The sequence below is a fragment of the Elephas maximus genome, chromosome 2 (genome assembly GCF_024166365.1).
Source record: "Elephas maximus indicus isolate mEleMax1 chromosome 2, mEleMax1 primary haplotype, whole genome shotgun sequence".
Lineage (NCBI taxonomy): Eukaryota > Metazoa > Chordata > Mammalia > Proboscidea > Elephantidae > Elephas > Elephas maximus.
In genome coordinates, this window is record NC_064820.1 from 41,112,730 (window position 1) to 41,139,462 (window position 26,733).

The 26,733-nt window shown below is 42.4% G+C and overlaps 1 protein-coding gene across 3 annotated transcripts in view; it reads right to left on the reverse strand.

Annotated features, from left to right (window-relative positions):
* CAPSL (calcyphosine like) overlaps positions 1 to 26,733 on the reverse strand; it is a 52,349-nt gene that overhangs the window by 12,368 nt on the left and 13,248 nt on the right. Inside the window, exons 2-5 of one of the 3 annotated variants that reach the window (XM_049862319.1) lie at positions 17,439 to 17,575; positions 12,221 to 12,398; positions 11,722 to 11,931; positions 5,216 to 5,319 (exon numbers count right to left, since the gene is read on the reverse strand). In XM_049862319.1, coding sequence (XP_049718276.1) covers positions 5,218 to 5,319; positions 11,722 to 11,931; positions 12,221 to 12,398; positions 17,439 to 17,575 — 627 coding nt within the window. In that variant the 3' untranslated portion in view covers positions 5,216 to 5,217. Of the gene's footprint in view, positions 1 to 5,215; positions 5,398 to 11,721; positions 11,932 to 12,220; positions 12,399 to 17,438; positions 17,576 to 26,733 lie in introns of those variants that run through there. The other 2 variants (XM_049862337.1, XM_049862327.1) reach the window with 2 other exon arrangements.

Below are 26,733 nucleotides of genomic sequence, written 5' to 3' on the forward strand. Positions count from 1 at the left end.
ATCTGTTTTAGGGCAAATAATTTTAGAAAATTAACTTGGTGGGTTTTTATTTATTTATTTATTTAAGAACTAGCTGTCCCATCGAGGTTAAGTATTTTTCACAAAAGCAACATTGAGGAGGAAAGCCTGCTCAGAAACATTGGCTTCCAAAAGAATAAGTTACATGACAATCGATAGCGTTATATGACCATCTATCAAACTGTGACATCTTTGTTTGTCCTTTGAGTCATAAACACTTCGAAAATTTCAAACATTGCCAGTTCATTCACCAAGCTCTTAATTTAAAAGAACAGCCTATAATTTCTTAGAAAGCAAGTGTGTCAACCAAACAGGAAAACTGGAAGCTGTGAAACTTTTGACTCAATGCCCAAAATAGATATGCTTAAGTCCAGAAAGGTATATTACTCAGAGGGTGTTAATAGAATTTCATGGAGAAGAAATGGAAAGGCACCTACACACCATCCAAGAACACATTCGGTTAATTTAATCTCTCCACTTGATTAAACATCAGCAGAACAGTCCCATTTTTAGGTAGCTTAGTGAGAATGGAATCAACTACTTTTAGCATCATGGCTCATGGAGGCCAGCTACATGGGCCAAGACAGAAGTGAAGGACCAAGACAATCACCTGCCTTCAAGAATAAGTTTTTACCTGCATTGTCTTAATACATTGTCTACATTTATCAATTTACTACATAATTCCTCGACATGCTGCCATATGAAGGGTTTCAACTGTCTGGCTTCAGAGGCTGGGACAGGATTCAGAGAGGGGAGTTTCATCCGACCATGCTTCCCCTCCTCCTCTCTGCCCCCCGTACCTCTTAGGGACTGGAGGCTGTCAGTTTGGTTTGGTGCACTTATTGGTCAGTGGTTTGATTTGCATTTATTATAGCTCATTTTCTATCCCCATATCCTACAACAGCATGCATGGCATTAGCAATGGTTCAATAAATTATTGGTGATGGGATAAATTTTTACCCTAAATCCATACTGTCTGCAAAGTCAACTTGCAGCCAACGTGGAGGGCCCTCAGCTCCACCTGAAAGCTGCTATTAGGATACAAAATGTGACTCCATGCCTACTACCAAACCAAAAAAAGAGCAAGTGCATTGTCCTCCAGAGTGCCATCTGGGCCTGAGAAAAAATTCTGTCATGGTTTAAATGACTGTGCAAGTCAGACTGCCTGCTGGCTGGGAGAATTCTGCCTCCCTCTACAATTCACCATGAGAATCCTAGGTTTCTCATTTGCACTCTCAATGGAATTAAGGTACAACATGTACCTACTCTTAACAACTTGGGGTTAGGTTCTCCTGCTGCTCTCACATAGGTTTGCCTCAGGGCGCGTTAGCAACCAAAAGTCAGCGTCATTGGTGGCTAGCTCTAACAAACCCTGATTCTCATAATTTTTATAACCAAATCACGTCGTTCCTTTTTCATAAACAGCTAATTTCATCTTTTTTCTTTGGCTTTTTTGTTTGCTTGATTTCCCATCTGGCTCTCAGCCCAATGGCTCAGATGCTCCCCAGGGTTGTTTTAGATGGTTTTTGTTGTGTTTTACCTTCCAATTCAGAGTCCTTAGGTGGGACAAATAATCAAGTGCTGGGTTACTAACTGACAGGTTGGCAGCTTGAACCCACCCAGAGGTACTTTGGAAGAAAGGCCTGGCGGTCTGCTTCTGAAAGGTCACAGCCAGCCTTGAAAATCCTATGGAACAGTTCTACTCTGCACACATAATGTCTCCTTGAGTTGGAATTGACTCAACAGCAACTAACGACAGCATCTTCCAATTCAAGCACTCACTTTTTTAATTGCAAATGGAGTAATGTTTAAAATGTGCAAGTTAAATGACCAGAAAATAATATATCCAGAAAAGTGTTAGCAAATGACTTTTTTAAAAAATGACTCTTCTCTGTTCCTCTCACTCTCAACCGTAGAAGGAGTATGGTTAAATAATAAGCAATTCCTGACTATGCAAGAAATCATAGCCAAGGCTCAGAATAGAAGGGGAGTGATCCTTGACCATCCATTTAGTAGGAGATCTTGTTTACAGAGAGTGAGAGGGCCTTGGTGGAGTCTTTGCTTGTGGCACCTAAACACCAAACTGAGAAGGGAAGGAACTGAATCTGACCAAAAACACTGTGCCACACGGGTTATCTGAAATCTGATAGCAGTGCCCTGTGCCCGTGTTACACAGGAAGCCAAGTACCACTGGGGAAGACAAAGCTGATAGCTGCAACCTAGTCTTTACTCAGAATTTCATGCTACCTCTATGGACCCAGCTAAACAGGGCATGGTCATGCCCAAAATCAGAGGCATGGATCTATCTAGAGCAGTAGGCTTGAAACCCACCGTGACCAGGAAACTAAGGACTTATCTTCAGCCACAATCTGCAAGGTGTAGGCAGCAGAAACAAGGATATCTTTTCTACATGTTTCTTCATCACTTCTTCTGGTTTTCCACTTAATATCTATGTATTTCCTCATAACATTTGACATCTTTTTACCTGTCTACCTCTGTGAAAGCCTAGGTAATAAAGGCAATAGAAAACCAAACTTGCGTAATAAATTTCAAAAAAACTAGCCCTCCATAATGTGGAAATGTTCCTATCCTCAAGGGCAAAAGGTCCCTTTTCCAGCCTGTTGCCATGGTAAGTGAGAGTTTAGCTTCTCAAAGAGAAACAAAGCAAGGTGCCCTCTTTAGTGACTGCTATAATTCTCATCTGGCAACACCTGTTTTCAAAATTTTTAATTTGATATGTATTCTGGTATCAAGTTCCAAGTCTGTTTAAAAAAAAAAAGTAAACATACCCATTGCAGTATTGTTCACAATAGCAAAAAGATGGAAACAACCTAGATGCCCATCAGTAGATGAATGGGTAAACAAACTATGGTACATATACACTGGAGTACTACGCAACAATAAAGAACAATGATGAACCTACAAAGCATCTCACAACATGGATGAATCTGGAGGGCATTACGCTGAGTGAAATTCGTCAATCACGAAAGGACAAATATTGTATGAGACCACTACTATAAAAATTCATGAAAAAGTTTACACACAAAAGGAAACAATCTTTGATGGTTACAAGGGAAGGGAGGGACAGGGATGGAAAAACACTAAACAGACAATACATAAGTGGTGACTTTGGTGAAGGGTAAGACAGTATGCAATACTGGGGAAGCCAGCACAACTTGTCCAAGGCAAGGTCATGGAAGCTCCATAGACACATCCAAATTCCTTGAGGGGCCGAATTACTGGGCTGGGGGTTGTGGGGACCATGGTCATGGGGAACATCTAGCTCAACTGGCATAACATAGTTTATGAAGAAAATGTCCTACATTCTACTTTGGTGAGCGGCATCTGGGGTTGTAAAAGCTTGTGAGCAGCCATCTAAGATATTCTACTGGTCTCACCCCTTTGGGAGCAAGGGAGAATGACGAAAACTAAGGATACAAGGGAAAGATTAGTCCAAAAAACTAACGGACCTCCACAACTACCAAGGCCTCCACCTGTCTGAGTCCAGTACAACTAGATGGTGCCTGGCTACCACCACTGACTGCTCTGACAGGGATCAGAATAGAGGGCCCTGAACAGAGCTGGAGAAAAATGTAGAACAAAATTGTAACTCACGGAAGACCAGACTTACTGGTCTGACAGAGACTGGGAAAACTCTGAGAGTATGGCCTCCAGACACCCTTTCAGCTCAGGAAGGAACTGACTCCTGAGGTTCACCCTTCAGCCAAAGACATGCCCATAAAACAAAACAAGACTAAAGGGGCACACCAGCCCAGGGGCAAGGACTAGAAGTCAGGAGAGGACAGGAAAGCTGGTAATAGGGAAACCAAGGTACAGAAGAGAGAGTACTGACATGTCATGAGGTTGTTAACCAATGTCATAAAGCAATACGTGTACTAACTGTTTAATGAGAAGCTAGTTTGTTCTGTAAACTTTCGTCTAAAGTACAACAACAAAAAGCAAACAAGTGAATTGGTCAAAAACATGGCAAGTGTCTTCAGATCTGGAACCCAGAGTCACGTAAATACATAAGATCTTAAAGGGCACTGTTGCCCCAATCCATGTCCCTAAATCAGGGGACAAGTGCAACCAGGGACAAAGGTGGCACAAAAAAGAACTGTCCCTGAGTAGCAAGGAAGGATAGTCATCTTGTTCTCTCCCACCAGCTCCTTCAACCAATGACATCCAACACCATAACCAGAGGGTTAGTCACTATATTTTTATCTCTGGTCCCAGATACAGAACACACAGATGGAGGGATATAGTCTCAACATCTATTTCCCAGAAGCTAGGGCTACCTTTGCTTCTGCCCACCTTTCAAGGGGAGATTCCACATACCAACAAAATGAAGTCAAAGCACAATGCTGGGAAGAGGAGACTTTGAGCTAAAAGTGTCAAGATGGAAAATCAACTTTGGAGTGTGCCTCTGATCTTAGTCTATGTCAACCCAACCACCTTGTGCTGCTGGGAACCTTAACATGATTGGCTGATGGCAGCGAGGGGAGAGGTAAACACTCCACCAGGTGAAGACTTGCTAATATTGTCTGTGCAATCACAGAGCAAGAGGTTCTACGTAAAACCTGAGAGCACAGGCCAGCTTCAAAGTTTTAACCACAGGGACACTTTAAACATCCATTACTCTACTGCTCAAGGAAGTAGCCACAGGCTCACACCAATCTTGTTGATGAAAAAGGCAGTTGTCCAAAAAATGTCAATTTAAATCTGTTTACGGAGCTAAGGCTCCCCCAGACCACAGGCAAAGAAACTCAAGATTCAGTTGTAGAAATTGAGACTAATCAGTCATAAAAATAGATTTTTCCACCTAGAAATGGACCATCTGGAAGGAGGTGGAAACAAACTATGGGTAAAATAGTAGGGTTATAATAAAAATATTCAAACTTTTATCAATGGCCAAGAAAGAAACCTCATATTTGTGAGGCATCTTGAAGGTTTCAACCACAGTGCTAGGGGTTTCACAGATGTTCTTTTATCAAATTCCTATTTTAGAACTAAGTTAAGGTCAAGGTTAACTAATTAGTCTCTTTATTTCTGCCTTTTTCTCTAGTCATAGCCAATGCAGTGCATTTTGACGTGGAAGGGACACTGGGCTGAATCAAGTATGAGCCTGTTTTTGAGCTGATGTTTAATCATTGGAGCCACACAGTTGTACCCAAGACCTTGGTGCCCCAGGTCATACATTTAGAGCTTCCAGGCAGTTCTCATCATGATGATGAAATACACATCGGTGTCAATGGATGCACTCACACCTGCATAGTAGTTCATAAACTCCTCAGGGGTCACCTGCAGCGGAAAAGTTAGAAACAAAAAAAAAAGGAAACATTCTCACTGTTTCTTTCAGTAGAGGCTCATCTCCAGTACCTGCAAGTGGAAGAGAAATGTAAGTCACAGAGGCTTTAGTGATCACAGCTGAGCAACAGATCTAAACAAGAGAAATGGAGAAGTTGAGGATGGTGATGGGGGTAGCACAGGGTAAGAAGGGCAGGGAGGAAGAAAATCTTGAAAATTGCCAAACCAACCTAAATACCAAGTGAGACACTGGTTCTCAACTTTCTTTAAGAGCAAGAGCCCATCTGTTCAGATAAGGGATACAGAAACTCAGAAGAAAAAAGTGTTTTTCAACTGTCATTAAGACTGTCTCTCAGTGCCACGTCAGAAACTACATTTCATGTCCTTGAGTTAAGATAACAGAACCTTTACCTTTGAAAAGTTGGAGTTCTGCCCTGAGGGTAAAGAAATAGGTTTCTAGTTACACACCTCAGTTGCACGCTTTCTAAGGTCCAAATTACTCATTCAAAGCACAGAATGAGTAATCCACTCTACTCTGGATTCTTTCTCAATTCTACACCAATGACTGTCTCTTTGGAATATTAACTAATGTGTTTATCCCACGTTAGAACATAATATTACTTTGGTTTTTGAGAGAAAAAGCAAGCATTAGTCATCAACCTTATTTCTCAATAATTTAGGTGATATGTACACTCCAATTCACTCATATTGTCTGAAATGGTTGATTCAGGGAAATAATTGTCTGGAGAATTCGAGGAACTCTCCTCCTCGACTGATCTCTGTGACTAACTTTACCAATAAATCTTGCTAACAATATGTGTATTAGTTTCCTGTGGCTGTTGTAACAAAATACCTCAACCTTAGTGGCTTAAAAGAACAGAAATGTATTCTCTCACACTTCTAAAGGTCTGAAGTCCAAGATCAAGGGCCATGCTTGTCAGCAGGGCCATACTCCCACTGAAGACTCTGGAGGAAAATCTGTTCCTTGCCTCTTCCAGCTTCCAGGGGTTTCTAGAATTCTTTAGTTTGAGGTCACATCACTCCAAACTCTACCTCAGACTTCATATCACCTTCTCAATTTGTGTCGGGATCTAGTCTCCCTTTGACAGTCTCTGATAAGGATACAGCTACTGGCATGCAGGGCTCACCTGAATGATCCAGAATAAGGGCCTCAAGACCCTTAACTTAATCGTATCTTTTGTCATATAAGGTAATATTCTTTTGCCACGTAGATATATCCGCAAGTTCCACGGGTTAGAAGTGAATTTATCTCTGAAAGCCATTTTTTTCTACTTAACACAGTCCACCCTCTTGCTGAGATTCATGTCCATCCGACATTCAATACATTCATTCCATTTTAACATCCTGATAGTCTCAACTGAAGTCCAAAATTTTATCCAAATATCATCAGTTCAAAACTCCCAAATCTCTAAATCATCTAAATAAGGTATGGGTGAGACTCTGGGTATGAGCAATCCTGGGGAAAATTGTGCTCAATCTGCAGACTTGTGAAACTAGGAAACAATTTATCTGCTTCCAAAATACAGTGATGGTACAGGCCATAGGATAATAGTTATAGACATTCGTGTCCCAAAAGAGAGATAATGGAAGGAATAAAGAGAACACTGATCCCAAGCAAGTTCAAAATCCAGAAGGGAAAGTTCCACTAGGTTTTAAGGTCTGATAATAATCTTCTATGGCTCAAGGCTCTGCTGTCTGGTCCTGCAGCTCTGCCAGACTCTGTACCTGTGGCTCTTCCAGTCTCTGAGTAATCCTTCCTTTTTCTGGAAGGGTAGCACATGTTTGAAGCTGGGTAGTTTTATCAGTCTGCTTCCAGTCTGCAGATTTTGGGGAGTCCAACAACCTTCTTTTATTTTGTCCAGTCTATCTCTTTCAGTCCAAGCTGCCAATTTCTGCTAATACAACATTCTTAAAAACCTTTCCCTGGCTTTCCTCTATTACAAAAGTTGAAAAACTAAAAACTCACCTTCCCAGAGTCCCTTGCAACTACAGTTTGGGATGGCCAAGTAACAGAATCCTCATCAATAAGATATAACTAGAAATCTGATAAGGATTTCTAAGAAAGCCTTTGCTTTCCTGATAAAGGTTCTGTCCCTTCCTCATCCCCTCCTCCTTCTTTCTCCCTCCTGCTGCCTAGAACTCAGGAGTTCTAGCTGAAGTTAAAAAGCCATCTAGAGATCAAGAAAATCACAGAGACCTCAGCTCTGCTATACCTGAGTCACTCAACTTAGGACATTTTGTACAATGAAAAAAAAAAATCCCTAATTTGTTTATTCCACTGTTGAATAAGATTTTCTATGACTTGTGATTGAAAGTAACCCCTAATCAATACACCAAGACATGTTTAAGACTGATATCATAACCCTGTCCCTCAATCCCAAACTCCCTCAGTGGGGGGTTGGGGGGGTGACCTGGAGATGAGTTGACTCTGAATGGAGAAAGAAGCAGAGACGAGGCAGGAGATGAGGTGTTAAACTCCATCTGGAAGTCAGGCATGTAAAACCAGAAGTTTGATGATTTCAGAAAGAGCCATAAGTTGTTCTTACTATGTGTCTACTATTCTCATGAGAGTCAACTTCTATTTAGAGTGGCCTGAGTCACAAATTCTCTGATTTCTCCCTTAATTGGTCCTGAACATAGCAAATTACTTTTCATTGGTAATAACTATTATTACTTATTTTGTTTGCCATTAGAAAAATCAAGAGAATGGACATCCTTGCATTTGGTTAGCCTCTTAACTATACTAACCTTATTTGACAGGGTATATATTATTCACAGGGAGAGGTCCCAGGTGGGAACAGTGGAAATTCCTTAGTCACAATATAGAATACAGTCCCTTTTTGTCAGTTCCAGACTGATTATGAAATTCTAAAATACACTCAATAATATACCTAAAATATATTTACTTATTTAAAAATTCCTATATGAGATGAATGAGGGGAGGATAAGATTCATACCCCTTCAAAGGCTAATCCAGTTCTAACAGGCTTTTTAAAAAATGTTTGTGATCATAATGTCATATACACACATGAAAAATTCAAAACCTAGGTATTAAAAAGAGAAGAAGTAAAAGTCTCACCCATTTAGGGTCGGGTTTAGGGTAGAATAAGAGTGAGGGAAGGCTGTTTCAAACACTATGTAGTTGCTTTCATAACTTCATCAAAATGGCGTCTAATGCAGAGGCTGCTGTGAAAGCAGATTGGGGTATTAGTACAGGATGTACAACATCTAATTCCATGACGGCTGCAAGCCCCAATAACCTTTATGAGTATCCTTGGCTAGGGACTATACTAACTTGCTTTCATTATTCTAATTTCTGTCTTATTTGAATAAAAAAAAAAAACCTAAACTCGTTGCCGTGGAGCCAACTCCAATTCATAAACCCGTTGCCCTTGAGTTGATTCTGACTCATAGCAACCCTATAGGACAGAGCAGAACTGCCCCCAGAGAGTTTCCAAGGAGTCCCTGGTGGATTCAAACTGCAGACTTTTTGGTTAGCAGCCGTAGCACTTAACCACTATGCCACCAGGGTTTCCATTCCTACTCATAGGGACCCTGTATCAACTATATATTTTTAACCATAAACAAGCTTACGGATTTCAAGTGTAGCTAAACTTCACCATAAGAAATCTTAATGTACAAAATAACTCAATTTGCAAAAGGTAAATCCACAGCTATTATTCATTTTATAAAAGAATTCATCATAGGGTTACTTTACATCAACAGTTCCTGGTACATTTAAAATACGATTCAGCATACAAAGGTTTGAATCACACAGCACTTCTCAGAAACATTTTTATCTCGTCTATTAAATGAGATAATCCCTGTAAAGGCTTTAGCACAAAGCCTAGTAAATTACACATGCTCAATAAATGTCACCCAGCTCCACTATTATGCTAAATGACATTCGTAAGTATATTATATTTTGTAATTAAAATGGGTATTTTTGAATCTTTTAGAGCTACGGATCTCAAATATGAGTGTGTGTAAGAGTTCCATGGTGCAGTTAGCAAAACTAAATTATTGGGCTCCACCAACAGAACTCTGATTCTGTGGTTCTGCAGGGCAGCTGAGGAATCTATTTTTAAAGCAAGCACCCTGGTGATGGTCATGCATTGCCAGAGTTGGGTATTAATATACCAAAAAAAAAAAAAAAAATTGCCATGGAGTCCATTCTGACTCATGGCGACCCCCTGTTACACAGTAGAACTGTTCCACAGGGTTTTCTTGGTGGTAATCTTTTAGGGAAGCACACTACCAGGCCTCTGTTCCATGGTGCCACTGGGTAGATTCAAACCACCAACCTTTAGGTTAGTTGTTGAGCACAACCATTTGCATTACCCAGGGACTCACGGGCAATAATATAGGGTCTATGATATTCAGATGACGTCAAATGCTGTAACTGCTAAAAATTCCAATAAGTACTTGAGTACTTGAGAGCTTAATGTGGCTTATTAAGATAAATGTCAGAAATGACGGGAGTAGAGACTTTCAATCAGCTGCCAACTCAACAACTGGTTACTCTGTCTGGGGTTAGAGAAAAGGGCAGCTGAGGTTTCCCCTGGCAACGAGGAGGAACCACCTGCAGCAAGGAGACAAATACAGCCTGCGATCCCATGTCGAGTTGGGCTAATTTGGGGAAATGGCCGTTGACTATTTTTCCACTGACATCTCAGACATCAAAGACTAGCAATACTGCAAGGAAACATACGGCCCCTTCATTGCTGCCCCAAAGAACTGAAACATTTAGGCCCATGTTTATCTACTTCTACAATACCTTCGATCTAAAACGAAGGGTATTTCTCTGTCCCTAGCTGAAGAAATGTCAGCAGGAAGGAGAGGAAAGTGTTCTGCCTAAAAGCCCTCCCTATTTCATCACCCTTTGCTAACAGAATTCATCAAAAAGTTTCATGGAAAAAGTTGGGCGAAATTCCCTTCAGAAGGGGAAAGGCTTGTTTCCTTTCCCTATTATCCCCACCTCTTCTTCCTGTCTACTGTGCCACTAATCCTTCCTGTGCAACAAAGTGGTTAGGAAGTAACCCACTCCAGGGTTCCCTAGTTGCTGACTGTGGCCAAGGAAATGACTCCAGCCCCCATCAGCACAGCCTTCAGGACGCGTGGGCGCAGAAGAGGCTTTGTGTAAAAATATCCACTTATGGCTGTTGATAAAAGACAAATGACAGGTTTATGTCAGTCTAGGCACAGTTGTTGTTGTCATTAGTTGGCATCAAGTTGGCTTTGACTCATGGCAACTTTATGTATAACAGAACAAAACTTTGTCCCGTCCTATACCATCTTCATTATCATTATACCATCTTCATTATCATTATGCCATCTTCATTATCATTGGTGTGCTCGAGTCCATTATTGTAGCCACTTTGTATTTTGAGTGCCTTCTAAACTAAGGGCTCATCTTCCAGCACTATGTTAGACATTATTCTACTGATCCATAGGCTTTTCATGGGCCAATTTTTGAAAGTAGATCATAAGGCCTTTCTCCCTAGTCTGTCTTAGTTTGGAAGCTCTGCTGAAACCTGTCCACCATGGGTGACCTTGCTGGTATTTGAAATACTAGTGGCATAGCTTCCACAATCATAGCAACATGAAAGCCACCACAGTATAACAAACTGACAAACGGATGGCAGTACTGTAGTCTAGCTCATTGGAATGTGGCTGTGTATGGTAAATATGGTAACCATGAACCAAAATGTTTAATCAAAATACCATTCTCCAGATGACAGGTAGTTAGCTTTACAGAGATACCATACTATTTCTGTCTATATGAGTGTGTGTGTGTGTGTGTGTGTGTGCGCGCACGTTGTACCTTTCTCAACCCTCTGGACGGTCCCTACAAGAATATTTTATTTCTCTTGTATTTACAACAAATATGGTATAAGTGTATTGTCAAAAAAAGTCCACACTTACTGGCCTGACAGAGACTGGAAAAACCCCAAGAGCATGGCCCCCAGACACCCTTTTAGCTCCGTAAGGAAGTCGCTCCTGAGGCTCACCCTTCAACCAAAAATTAGACAGGCCCATAAAACAAAACAAGACTAAAGCGGCACACCAGCCCAGGGGCAAGGTCTAGAAGGCAGGAGGGGACAGGAAACCTGGTAATAGGGAACCCAAGGTTGAGAAGGGAGAGTGTTGACATGTCGTGGGGTTGTTAACCAATGTCATAAAACAATATGTGTACTAACTGTTTAATGAGAAATGAATTTGTTCTGCAAACCTTCATCTAAAATACAATAAAAAATATATATATATTATATATGGTATAAGTGTATTGAGATTTTACAGCTTTGGACCAATTTCTCATTTATGATTTAAACTTGTATAGAAGAAATTTCACTTAAATTAAGTTCTTTCACTTACCAATCCATCCTTGTCATAGGGTGAGTCGAAGTTATCCAGAAATTTCCTGAAGACTTGTTCCTCTGACCATTCTCCATTTTGGTACTTTGGATGGTGTTTTGCATTATACACCTCACGAAGATCTTCAATCGTTATAACACCATCCCCAGTCTTGTCTAACTTTCTAAAAGCTTGCATAATTACCTCTTTTCGGGCTCTGGACATTGGAGGCTACAGAAAGAGAAAAAACACATTCATAGACATGAACACACAATGGGGCCTCTTTTTGTATCATACGTGATGAAACACCTTATGCCCCTTAGGGCTGTGAAATTGTTTGCCTGATATCAAATGAAAGGCATATGATTATTCCAAAAAGTCCCTAAACCTGTTCTGGGTCTCCTACCCCTCCCTTCCAGAATGTACTAACAGCTTCTGAAAACAAAGCCTCGAAATAGCCAAACCAAACCACATAAAAGCAAAACTCAACAAATATACACTGATTCACATGGCCACTTACTCTTAATGTGACAAGAAATTCATTGAAGTCTATTGTTCCGTTTCCATCCTTATCAAATCTCCTGAAAAGCTCTTCTGCCTCTTCCTTTTCCATGACCACAGCATAATCATTTAAGCCTTTTACAAATTCTTTGAAATCAAGGGTTCGGTTGTTATTATCATCCATAATCCGAAACACTCTGAAGAAAATACACACATACACGCACCAAAAAAATAAATAAATAAAAGACATGAAGAGCAAGGTGTAAGCGTGAAGAGTTAAAAAGAAAACCATTCTCAAGGCTTTTCAAATTAAAATACAGAAGTCTTAGATTCTTTTTTTTTTCTAGATTCTGCTCTTCACTCTCCTTCCAACACAGACCGCCTCTTCTCAGCCTCTCATGAAAAGAAACAACCCTTAAAACACACACACACACTATATAATTCCAATTATATGACTTTCTGAAAGATCCAAAACTGTAGAGATGGTAAAAACACCAGTGGTTGTCAGAGGGAAGGAAGAAGGGGACTGAATAGGTGAAGTACAGGGGATTTTTAGGGTGGTGAAACTATTCTCTATGATACTGTAATGACAGACACATGACATTTTCTGCATTTGTCAAAACCCACAGAACTGCACAGCACAAAAGTAAAGCTTGATGCATACATTTTTTAAATCATTTTAATCAAATTTTTAGTCACGGAATCCCAGGAAAGAACGTAGACTGTAATAAGAAAATCTAACTATATTACAAATGTATGAAACGACCTCAGTAAAGGGATTTGGGAAAAAAGGTGCTGAAGTAAGTAACTTTGAAAATGAGTGGAATCTGAAAGATTAAATACAAAAGGAGCTTCACATAAGCCCTCTACTCATATGGGTACAGATTAACAATTCTGACACTGCTATACATGTATACTAGAATTAGACAAGTAAACGGATGGGGGAAGGTAGGTGTCAGGTTTCTCACTGTTGGAATGGGGATTTACAGTTAAGCAAGGGGAGGATAGTAGAAATACCCATGTGGCAATGAATTAGAGGAGCCCTGTTTTTTTTGGTGGCACAGTAGTTAAGAGCTAACTGCTAACCAAAAGTTCAAATCTACCAGCCACTCCTTGGAAAGCCTATGAAGCAGTTCTACTCTGTCCTATAGGGTAGCTATGAGTCAGAATTGACTCAACGGCAACAGGTTTGGTATGGGTTTAATGGATTAGAGTTAGAAATATCAGTGTGAACTCATGTTTAACTTAATATAGACATAGATGCTTACATACAAAAATATTTATAAATACATGTATATACACAGGTTAGTATATATACATATATTTTCTTGTTCTGTCAGATGAGAGGGCCTAGAAAACCTGAGTGTACAACAACACCCCAGTAGCAATGAGAACACCTAGTGTCCAGATCATGGTTTCTAATACCATTCTCCAATAAATGGAGCCAGGGCTCCTTGGAGAAATGAATGATTCTAGGACTAGGGCAAGAAATATACAAGATGATCCTGGAGCATCTTATAGTGCTAGAAAGTAAGGAAGTACTAAATAATAAACTAACTAAAAAAACAAAAATCCCACCTACGTTTGATATGTCAAAGGAGCATAGGAGCCAACTGAAAAAGCTGAAACAATTTGAGCAATAAGAAAGTACTATTGGATTATAACCAAAAATATAAAATAAATATCCATGAGTCCATACTGAGATAAATGATTGAATAGATAAACAAATTTCCCTTGCAGAAGAAGTCCAAATAATTTATGTAGACACTCCACCTTCAAAAAGAGGAGCATATTTCTCACTCCTTAAGTGGACCTGCACCTAGTGACTTCCTTCCAAAGGGTAAAATACGGAAAGAGGGGAGAAAAAGAGGAACTTGATAGTGAAGAAACCCAACAAATCAGGAGATCAAGGTGAATATCAACAGCAACCTTGCTGGTGTTGTTAGGGTGCTGTCGAGTTGGTTCCGACTCATAGCAACCATACGAACAACAGAACGAAACACTGCCTGGTCCTGCACCATCCTCGCAATCATTGCTATCTTTGAGCCCACCATTATAGTCACTGTGTCAATCCATCTCGTTGAGGGTCTTCCTCTTTTTCACTGACCCTCTACTTTACCAAGCATGATGTCCTTTTCTAGGGACTGGTCCCTCCTGATAACATGCCCTAAGTATGTGAGACAAAGTCTCACCATTCTCGCTTCCAAGGAACATTCTGGCTGTACTTCTTCCAAGAGAGATTTGTTCATTCTTCTGGCAGTCCATGGTATATTCAATATTCTTTGCTAACATCACAATTCAAATGCAACAATTCTTCTTCAGTCTTCCTTATTCATTTCCAGCTTTTGCACGCATATGAAGCAACTGAAAATACCATGGCTCAAGTCAGGTGTACCTTAGTCCTCAAAGTGACATCTTTGCTTTTTAACACTTTAGAGAGGTCTTTTGCAGCAGATTTGCCCAATGCAATATGTCCTTTGATTTCCTGACTGACGCTTCCATGGGCACTGATTGTGGGTCCAAGTAAAATGAAATACTTGACAACTTCAATCTTTTCTCCATTTTTCATGATGTTGCTAATTGGTCCAGTTGTGAAGATTTTTGTTTCTTTTTTTATGTTGAGGTATAATCCATACTGAAGGCTGTGGTCCTTGATCTTCATCATTAAGTGTTTCAAGTCCTCTTCGCTTTCAGCAACCAAGGTAGTGTCATCTGCACATCGCAGGTTGTTAACGAATCTTCCTTCAATCCTGTTGCCGTGTTCTTCAACAGTGATAAGCCTTGACAAGATGGGATGAAAACAGCATTTCTCATCTGCAGTCCCCCAAGCCCATAACCCCAGTCTAATCATGAGAAAGACATCAGACAAATTCTAGTAGATGAGTAACTACAACATGTTTGACCAGTACTCCTCAAAACTGGCAAGTTAAAAGAAAACAAGGGAAGGCTGAGAAGCTGTCATAATCAACAGGAGCCTTAAAGGACACATGATAAGTAAATATAATGAAATATTCTGGAAGGATCCTGGAACAGAAAAAGGAATTAGATAAAAAGTAAGGAAATCAGCATAAAGTACAGGTTTCAGTTAATAACAATGTATTAATATTGGTTCATCAACTGTAGCAAATGTTCCATACATTTGTTCCAACATAAAATCTTAATAATAGGGGAAACTATGATGGTCCTGAACATTCTGGCGATTGTGAGGATGACAGAGACCAGACAATATTTCTGTTCTGTTGTACATAAGGTCACCATGAGTCAGAGATGACTCAAGAGCAGCTAGCTATCTCTAGGTCCAGGAGTGTACAGGAAGTTTCTGCACTATCACCTCAATTTTTATATAAAACTAAAACTGTTCTAAAAAATAAAGTCTATTAAACACATTAAGCCTGGTGAGGAGGAATATAGAGGTGAGTGAGACTCAGTCCCTACCCTTAAGAAACTTATTGAGGGAAAGAGAGAGAGAGAAGTAACCAGAAGGATGAGCAAGAGTTTCGAGTGAAGGGAGAAGAGATAAACTTCAGGCTGAGAAAAGTTTTGATGGGATGCTTAGGGTGTCTGAGGGAGCTACAGAACAGCTATAAAGGAGGACTTCCAACTGGCTCTTCCTGGTTCAGTCACGGCCAAGGAAGCGAAACCGGAACAGATCTGAATTTTTAAAATTTGGGTGAACCAGAACGATAATCCGAATGGGAAAGATTACAAGTCGAAGCCCTGCTAGAAATTGAATCTCCCTCTTAAAAAACAGGGGCTGCATATGCATTGCATAGCAACCAAATCTCTTGCCTGCGGGGTTCTGAGCAGAGTTGGAAACAGCAGTGCCCCACTCAAAGATGGTGGCTGACCATGCAGCTTTGAATGTGTGTTGCTCTCCACAGTCCTGCCAATAATCCAATCTCACCCATTAAGCTCCTAAAAGGGCTCACTATGCGTCTTCTAAGTCTCCCATTACAAGGCTTCGATCCGTAATTTTTCCCATTCTGGTTATCGGTCTGAATCACCCAAATTGTAACAATTCACGTCTGTTCTGGTTTTGCTTCATCAGCCATGACTGAACTGGCTCTAATCAGTTGGAAGCCCTGCTATAAAGAAGTAAATAGTGGAATTAAGACGGAAGGTTGGGCTGGTGGCAGAATCTGAATAATCTTGAATATCCTTAAATACTAAAGAGTTTAACTTCGTTATTAAGAAAAATCTCTGAATCGTCTACAAACACAGGAGGCCCGAGGACTGCCGCCAGTCACCAGAAACCAGGAGAGAGGCCCACAAAGGAATCACCACGGCCGAGACTCTGGCTGGGCCTTTTAGCCTTCAGAACTTGGAGAAAATAAATTTCTGTGCTTTAAAAAAAAAAAAGAAAAATCTCTGAATGACTTTCAAAAGAAGTGACATCATCAAAATAAAATTTTAAGAGAACTCTAGCAATAATGGGTTAAATGGATTGGAGGACTGAAAGCTTAGAAGCAGAGGAATCAGTAAGAATACCACGGTAAGAGTTCAAGGAAAAAATGCTGACTTGAGCGTTTGAGATGACAATAAGAAGAGCAATTGTGAGATGCTCTTTTTAGTCTAAGTACTCCATGGGGCTTGGAGAAGTCTTCTTCATGGCTGAGTTCCCCACGATGTGCACAATGTTAAACACACTGCAGGCACTTCATGTAGTTGTTGAAAAGAGATAGAACCTGCCTTCAGGACACTTACACGTTTCTTTTGCTTTGGGTTTCTCAGTCCTGAGGAACATTCAGATCATCAGAGGACTTGAGAACAGGACCCACCCTGTTGGGAGAACCCCACTGGTGATGGGTTGTTAATTATCCTACAGGCAATATCACTGCCTCTGGAGGTGGGAGACCTGACTGTCTGATAGCAAAACTGTCAAATCTGCAATTGCATCTAAATCACTGTTCCTTCCTTCCTCCTCCAACCCAGCCTCTATTAGTCCCAGCTTCAGGGAGTGTCTCTCATGGGCCCGCTAGGTGTCTGCTGAGCATGCTTCTCCTTTTCCCTGAAGCTGTCCAGTAGCTGCATTCTCCTGTAGCAGTCATGGGCCTAAGACCCAAAAGATGTTACAAGGGACCTCAGAGATCAACTCTTCCAAACTCTGCAGGTTGCAAATGAGAAGCTGTGACCACGGAAGGAAATGACCTTGGGGATCACACAGCCAGTCTTAGCCTCACCTGGCCGTGTCCTGTCTTTCTACTCCATCTCCCTGCCATCCCCTGCCCAGATGGTACCTGCCCAGTCCTTTGATGCCTGCGGAGCCCCTGGCCAGGCACTGCAGACGGAGTCTCTCAATGGGGTCAGTGGTCGTGCTGAGCTGCTTCCTGGCCTGGATCGCCATCTCTCGGTCATGGCGCGCTGTCCCCGCCATCTAAGAAGAGAAGTCACAGAAGCATGAGCAGAGTGAGAGACTCACAGCAGGCCTGGGCTGGGCAGGGCCCCCAGAAGACAGCCTGAGAAGGAAACTGACAGCTTGCTCTGTCACCCCCTTCCCGGGAACAGAAACAAATCTCTCAGAATTTCCAAGGTTTAACTACACCAACTGTGTGACTGGTGTATTAATTACTTACTTACGGAGCACGTGGTTTCTCAAGCCTGGACAACAGGTTGAAATAAACAGCCATTCCCTACTATGCTTTGTCCTTTCTGGAAGTTCCTTTCCTCAACATAAAAGAAGTCCACTTTCCTAGACTCTCCTTCCTGAACCAAACTCATATGTTTTCTTCTCTTTTTAAGAATTTTCTATATTCCCTTTGACCCACACTTAATACTCTCCTCTTTGGCCTGCACATTGATTTTGCTGCTTCTGGCTTGACTGAGATTCTCAACACTTTGGCCTTGAAGATGTCTGCAAATACCTACTTCATTTCCTTTGATTAACCTGTTAGTGTCCATTAACACTTAACAAGGTTCTCAGGGCAGAAAAATGATAAGTAGACACTCTTTCCTCTCCTGACAAATATATATACTAAAGCCAAACCCATTGACGTTGAAACGAATCCAACTTATGGCGACCCTATGTGTTGGTTACAGAGTAGAACAGCTCCACAGGGTTTTCTTGGCTATGATCTTTACGGATGCAGGTGTCAGGCATTTCTTCCAGGGCACTTCCGAGTGGGTTTGAAACACTAAGCTTTAGGTTAATAGTTGAGCAAAAACCTTTTGTACCATGCAGGGACCTCTTTAACCACAATCACCCTTCTCTCCCATTTCTGAACATTTAAAAACTCAAAACCCAAAGTGTAAGGAAAAAAACAAAAGGTTTCTTACCTATATTTGTTATATAAGACCTTACAGAAAAAGGGATCTTTTTTTTTTTTTTACAGTTTGGTTTTTGTATTTTTAAATATTCAGAAATAGGAGAGAGGACAGATGGCCCCAAAGCACCACCTTCTGAGCTGACTGAGGGGCATACAAGCTTCTGCAGCTGAGACTCGAGTTCTGAGAAGGAACCATGCACAGAGGAGGAAAGAGCAGCTGACTGAGAGCCTGAAGAACTGGGTGCTAGACCTGATGCCCCCAGGACGCCGTGAGTGAATCTCGAGATCTCCATATCCTCTTCTGTTAAATGAGGGCCTGGGTTGTTGTTGTTAGGTGCCATCGAGTCGGTTCCGGCTCACAGCGACCCTATGTACAACAGAACGAAACACTGCCTAGTCTTGTGCCATCCTTACAATCATTGTTATGCCTGAGCCCATTGTTGCAGCCACTGGGTCAATCCATCTCATTGAGGGGCTTCCTCTTTTCCCCTGGCCCTGTCATTTACCAAACATGATATCCTTCTTCAGGGACTAATCCCTCCTGACAACATGTCCAAAGTATGTAAGACGCAGTCTCGCCGCCCTTGCTTCTAAGGAGCACTCTGATTGTACTTCTTTCAAGACAGATTTGTTCATTCTTTTGGCAGTCCATGGTATATTCAATATTCTTCGCCAATACCACAATTCAAAGGCGTCAATTCTTCCTTGGTCTTCCTTATTCCTTGTCCAGCTTTCACATGCATATGATGTAACTGAAAATACCATGGCTTGGGCCAGGCGCACCTTAGCCTTCAAGGTGACATCCTTGCTTTTCAACACTTTAAAGAGGTCCTTTGCAGCAGATTTGCCCAATGCAATGCGTCTTTTGATTTCCTGGCTGCTGTTTCCATGGGTGTTGACTGTGGATCCAAGTAAAATGAAATCCTTTACAACTTCAATCTTTTCTCCACTTAGGGAGGGAAACCCTGGTGGTGTGGTGCTTAAGAGCTACAGCTGCTAACCAAAAAGTCGGCAGTTCGAATCTACCAAGCGCTCCTTGGAAATCCTGTGGGGCAGTAGTACTCTGTCCTACAGGGTTGCTGTGAATCACAATCGACTCAAGGGAAATGGGGCTGGGTTAGATGGTCTTTAAATCCCATCCCAGCTCAAAAATATTCTAATCCTCATATGAGACCATCTTCTGAGTCCGCTGCCCTGAGCCAATAAATGGGGGATTCTAGGAGGTACTTTAATGTGAATTGTGAAGGAAAGGAGCAAGAGAGCTTGATATATGTGCAAAGAATAACATTCAAGGTGCAGAAAAATGGAGCTAGAATGGTTCTGCCAGCAACTCATGGGTACCCTCCAGGGTATGGGTCCTGACAATTTCCCTGAAGCCCACGTTAACCAAAAAAAAAAAAAAAACCTGATGAAGTGGAGTCCATTCCAACTCATAGCTACTCTATAAAAAAAAACAGGGGAATTTCCAAGTCTGCACCGAAGGAGCAGTGGAATGCAGTGGTTAAGTGCTTGTCTGCTAACTGAAAAGTCGGTAGTTCCAGTCCACCAGCTGGTCCACAGAAGAAAGATGTAAGGGGGAGGGGTAAAGGGAGATGTGGCAGTCTGCATCCATAAAGATTATAGCCTTGGAAACCTATAGGCAAGAGGTCATTGAAAAGACAGGAAAGAAAGAAAAGACCAAGATGGATGTCAGAGGAAACTCTGAAACTTGCTTTTAAACGTCAAACAGCTAAAGCAAAAGGAAGAAATGTAAAAGAACTGAACAGAAGATTTCAAAAGGCAGTTCGAGAAGACAAAGTTAAGTAGTATAATAACATGTGCAAAGACCTGGAGGTAGAAAACCACAAGGGAAGAACATCTGTTTTTCAAGCTGAAAGAACTGAAGAAAAAATCCAAACCTCGAGTTGCAACAGTGAGAGATTCTACAGGGAAAATATTAAATGATGCAGGAAGCATCAAAAGAAGATGGAAGAAATATGCACAGTCATTATACCAAAAAGAATTAGTCAACGTTCAACCATTTCAAGAGGAAGCATATGATCAGGAACCAATGGTACTGAAGGAAGAAGCCTAAGCTGCTCTGAAGACACTTGCGAAAAACAAGGCTCCAGGAATTGACGGAATACCAATTGAGATGTTTTAACAAACGGATACAGCGCTGGAAGTGCTCACTTGTCTATGCCAAGAAATATGGAAGACAGCTTCCTGGACAACTGACTGGAAGAGATCCATATTTATGCTCATTCCCAAGAAAAGTGATGCAACCGAATGCAGAAATTATAGAACAATATCATTAATATCACCCAGTAAACATTGACAGGGAACTGCCAGAAATTCAGGCTGGTTTCAGAAGAGGACATGGAACCAGAGATATCATTGCTGATGTCAGATGGATGATGGCTGAAAGCAGAGAATACCAGAAGGATGTCTCCCTGTGTTTTATTGACTATGCAAAGGCATTCGACTGTGTGGATCATAACAAACTATGGATAACACTGCGAAGAATGGGAATTTCAGAACAGCTCATGAGGAGTCTGTACATAGATCAACAGGCAGTTGCTCAGACAGAACAAGGGGATACTGAGTGGTTTGAAGTCGGGAAACGTGTACGTCACGGTTGTATCCTTTCACCATACCTATTCAATCTGTATGCTGAGCAAATAATATGAGAAGCTGGACTATATGAAGAAGAACAGGGCATCAGGATTGGAGGAAGACTCATTAACAACCTGCATTGTGCAGATGACACAAACTTGCTCGCTGAAAGTAAAGAGGACTTGAGGCACTTACTGACGAAGATCAAAGACCACAGCCTTCAGTATGGATTGCACCTCAACATAAAGAAAACAAAATCCTCACAACTGGACCAATAAGCAACATCATGATAAATGGAGAAACGATTGAAGTTGTCAAGGATTTCATTTTACTTGGATCCACAATCAACATCCATGGAAGCAGCAGTCAAGAAATCAAAAGATGCATTGCATTGGGCAAATCTGCTGCAAAGGACCTCTACAAAGTGTTGAAAAGCAAAGATGTCACCTTGAAGATTAAAGTGTGCCTGACCCAAGCCATGGTATTTTCTATCGCATCATAATGCATGTGAAAGCTGGACAATGAATAAGAAAGGCTGAAGAATTGACGCCTTTGAATTGTGGCACTGGTGAAGAATACTGGATATACCATGGACTGCCAAAAGAATGAACAAATCTGTCTTGCAAGGAGTACAACCAGAGTGCTCCTTAGAAGCAAGAATGGTGAGACTGCGTCTTACATACTTTGGACATGTTGTCAGGAGGGATTCGTTTCTGGAGAAGGACATCATGCTTAGTAAAGTACAGAGTCAGAGGAAAAGAAGAAGACCCTCCATGAGGTGGACTGACACAGTGGCTGTAACAACGGGCTCAAGCATAAAAACGATTATAATGATGGTGCAGGACTGGGTAGTGTTTCGTTCTGTTGTGCATAAGGTCACTATGAGTCGGAACTGACTCGATGGCGCCCAACAACAACAACTCTGTCCTACAGGGTAGCTATGAGTCAGAATGGAAACCCTGGTGGCGTACTGCTTAAGAGCTATGGCTGCTAACCAAAAGGATGGCAGTTGAAATCTACCAGGCGCTCCTTGGAAATCCTATGGGCATTTCTACTCTGTCCTATAGGGTCGCTGTGAGTCAGAACCGACTCGATGGCAATGGGTAGCAGTAGTAGTAGTAGTATGAGTCAGAATTGACTAGACAGCAAGAGGTTCAATCTTTACAGACTCAGACTGCCACATCTTTCTCCTTCTGAGCGCTGGTGGTTTCTTACCACTGACCTTTTGGTTAGCAGTTTAGTGCTTAACCACTGTGCAACCAGGGCCCCTGAGGCCCGCACTAGGGTGGAATTATTTCCCACACTAGGGTGGAATTATTTTTACCAAAGATGGCAGTGCTCAGGTTGATTCCCTCTTTTAAAAAAAGGCTCTCCTATTCCAATACAGCCCACAGGTCTCCCCCCACTAAGTTATTATCTAACTTGAGGGTGAGGGGACCTCAGATTAAAAACAGGCCAGCAGTAGTAACTAACAGATGCGTATGCTTAACTCAGCCCACTTCCTGTGGAGCCTCCCACCAGCCAACTTACAGGTTCCCTTCTTCCTATCCTTCATTCTGATGCACATCCTACGGGCGAAGATGGGAGCAAGTCCTCCCAGCTCTCTTGAATGCTGAGCCAAGAAGGAGGTTTTGCCTGACTAGGTCCCAGTTTCTCTACCGCACTTTAGGAAGAAATTGTTCTGCCTAAAGCTACACAGAGCCTTCCTCTGCTGCCTCCAGCCCAGCATGCGGAGGTTCCCCAGAATTCCAGGTAGCCACACACACCCCTCTTAGAGGCCACCATCTTCACTCATGTCAGGCAGATACAAAGAGTAAGTTCCAAATTCTCACCCCGCAAGGGCATCTGCTGCCCAGATCTGTTACTTTCCTGGCAGCATTCTTAAAACCGGCATTGGCCTGTTACTATTTTATCACCAAGTTATGCCTGACCTCAACCTGACAATTCCCAGGAGTATTTCCCAGCTTCCCACCCCTAACTCCACCCCACCCATGGAATCCGTCACTGGCAATCAGAATCCTGTGTTCATGTGCACATCCACCAATCCTCAACTAGTCACCTTCTCCTTGACTGTTCTTTCCTGAAGGACTTTCTTGTCCTGACCGTATTCCGCCATGCCCAGCTCCACCCCTCCCACCTTGCTCCTTCCCGGCACCCCTGTAGTCTTTCCTGCCCTGATACTTCTTTCTGTGATACCTGCCCAATGGCTGTCCCCAGCCACCCACCTGTCACTTCCCACAGTTTCTCCCCTCTCTTTCCACCTTACTCTGTTTGCCAAGGAAACAGGTGGGGAGTGGAGGCAGGCATACAGTAAACACTCCTGGTGAGGAGAAAGTGAGACTCTGAGCATGAATCAGGAACGTAGAGAGCAAGAGCCCCAAGGGGGCCCACTTTGCACCCGCAAATAATATTAAAAGCATGCCTTGCTAACATTTCTTGTGCCCCTACTAGGTGCTGAGTATGCACCCAGTCCTCATGAAAGCCCTACGCACTAGTTGTCACTATTATTAGTATTTCAGACATAAAGGAACCGAGGCACAGAGAAATCAGGTAACTTGTCCCAGCCACGCAGTCTAGTTCATGGGAATTCACAGTGTTAGGACTATAAGGCCTTTAAAGATCATCTAGTGCTACCCACTCATCTTGCAGATGTGGAAACCGAGGCTTGCATTGGTGAGGTAACTTGCCCCAAAAGTCCTGACCAACACTGAACACAGGGCTTCTGATGCCCAAGAGGAAAGTCCTCCTCCACTGCCTTTGTGAAATGTAAAAGAACACGCACAGTCGATGGAGCGCTCTCCTAGAAAAGCAGGATAGAGTCCAGAATACCAGCACTGAGAAATCCAGTGTCCCGATCTATTCTACCTCCTGAGGCTGTCTCCAACCAGTGATGATGTAGGCAATTACCTCTGCAGTCTAATTTGATGTAAAAAGTTTATGTTCTCTCCTGCCAGCCTCCCACTGTACTTAAAATGCCCACAAAAACCATCCTTTTTAAACATGTAGTACTCAGTTTATCAATAAATATCCAATATTTATTGTGCACTATTTCAAGACACCCTGACTCCAGAAGACCCTTTCTGAACATGGAGGAAAAACCAAATCAAACCAAACCTGTTGTTGCTGAGTCCATTCCCACTCATGAACCCTACAGGACAGAGTAGAACTGACCCTTAGGGTTTTCAAGGAGCAGCTGGTAAATTTGAACTGCCACCTTTTGGTTAGCAGCCAAGCCCTTAACCACTGTACCACCAGGGAAAAAAAAAAAACCAAACACGTTGCCATGGAGTCAATTCTGACTCATAGCCACCGAAAAGGCTAAGTCCAGGCTGCCCCTGCTAATTCACATGGCTGCAGCGCCACCATGTGTTGGCACAACATCTGTGCCGTTCCCCCAGCCATGTGCTCATTTGGATCATTCTTCAACAAATGTCTATGGGGCAGTTCTACTCTGTTCTATAGGGTCGCTATGAGCTGGAATCAACTGAACGGCACCTAACAACAACAACAAGTGTCGAGCAGGTACTGGGTGGGGCTGTCGGTTGAGTGCTTCTAGCTGAGAGGTTGGCAGTTGGAACTCACCAGGCCTGGCAGTCTGCTTCTGGAAGGTCACAGCTTTGAAGTCCCTATGGAATAGTTCTATTTTGCACACATGGGGTCTCCATGAGTCAGAATCAACTCAACAGACAGCAACTAGCAAGTGCCCAGCGTTGCGCCAAGCATATGGGGGTGAAGGAGGAATAAGATGCCTTGTGCTTACAGTCTAGAGGGGAAATGCAGTCCCATTACTGAGCTAGAACAAATCAGAATAGGAACGGTTAACCCTGCCCTGGAGGGGGGCTTTCTGAAGACTTCTCGGAGGAAGAGGTGATGTAGTTATTTAGGCTAAGTTGCTGGGGGTAGAAGAAGGAAGGGCATTGTTTATCATAGACAGCATTATCTACCAAGTGCTAAGGCCAAGGTGAGGGAGAAAATAGTAGCGTTAGAGAAGTGCAAGTATTTTAGTACTACTGGAGAATAGAGGTGTGTGAGATTGTGTGTTTGTGTGTGTGTGTATGCATGCAGGTGTCTGTAAGACAGAAGGAGTTGTGGAGGGTGGGAGGGAATATGGAAAGGGAAATTTGGAACAAGATGAAACTGAATAGGTAAGCAGGCACCAGGTCACACAGGGTCTGGAATGCCAGGGAGGGTAGGGAGTTTGGATTTCGTACAGAAAGTAACAGCAGACCACAAAAGGTTCTAAATAAGGGAATGGCCATTTGCATTTTATAAGACCCCTCTGGCCACAGTGGAGAATCCACTGGAAGGTCTAATGGGCTGACCAGTAAGAGGTTGCTGTATCCCGTCAGGTGAGAAGCGGTGCTGTCCAAACACAGGTGTTGGCCGTGGAGACAGAGAGATGGAGACATTCAAGATGGCGAGTAACAGAACGTGCCATTTGAGGGAGAGGGAGGACTCACTGATGATGTTTAGAGTTCTTACTTGCTGCTCCACCCCCTCCCACCCCCACTCCCAGCCCAAACGCCAGGGGCTAGTGGGAAGAGACAGTCACGGGTCAATGAAACGCAGAGGGCTGGAGTTTGGGGCACCAACTGAGTGCAGCTGCCAGCAGGAAACCCAAAGGAGACTTTGCAGCAACAGTCAGGGGTCTCCTCACATGGACCCAGTTAAGGTTCCCACAGTCCACTATCTCTCGGATCACAGCTGACTGCCACTGGCCAACACTCTCTGCCTGCTTGAATTTCTAGGACCTTTGTGGGATGGGATATGGGAAGCTGCAAATGCATGGAAGTCTACCTCATCATGATACTCAGTAGGATTCAACAGAGTTCAGGGACAGACGGAAAGCTGACCCTTTGGGGAAGACAGAAGCTGCTCAAGTCACAACCTGCACTTTATTTGGCTGTCTTTGGTTCCCTCTAGTGGCAACAAATTGTATTACAAGCTTCTCATTTCTAAACAATCTTCAAATCAAAAAGCCTTCAGACTCAGAAGTGGATCTTAGAGCTTAAAAGACTATCTCAGAGATCACTTATTCAAGCATCCACGTATAGAAAACACCAAGGTCTTCCACATCCTCTTTGTTGCAAAACTCAAATGAAACTTCTCACCCACTTTCTGCAAACCACCACCCCCCACTTCAGCCTTTTTTGGTTTCTGACACTACACTCTGAGCTTTCTCTTTCAGAAAAAGAGTGGTTGCTTGAAGGAGTCCAGGAAGCTGAAGCAAGTTTAGTCAACTTGAGTGAACTGTACAGAGGAGGAGTGCTAACTTGTTTAGAAGTGGAGAGGGAGGGACAGAATTAGGTGAACAGGAGAAGGGAAGGCACTGGAAAAACCATGCAGCAGGGGAGAGGTGAGATTCTTAAATACACAGGCTATCCCCACACACACAACAATGGCATCCGGTGCAAAACGTCAATAGCGCTGAGGTTGAAATCCTGCTATGGGGAAAGACCTGGGACCACCAGGGGTGGTGCTGAAAAATAAAGGCTGGATACCAAACTCAGTGACTAGGAATCTCCAGGTCTAGGTACTAGGGATCAATGTTTTAATGTTTTCAGGTGATTTTAATGCACACCTAAGCTGAGAATGTAAGTCATGGAAGACACGAAGTTGCCCTCTAGTAAAAGGAGCAAGACCTTGTTGGGAAGGTTAGAGGAAAAAAAAGAAA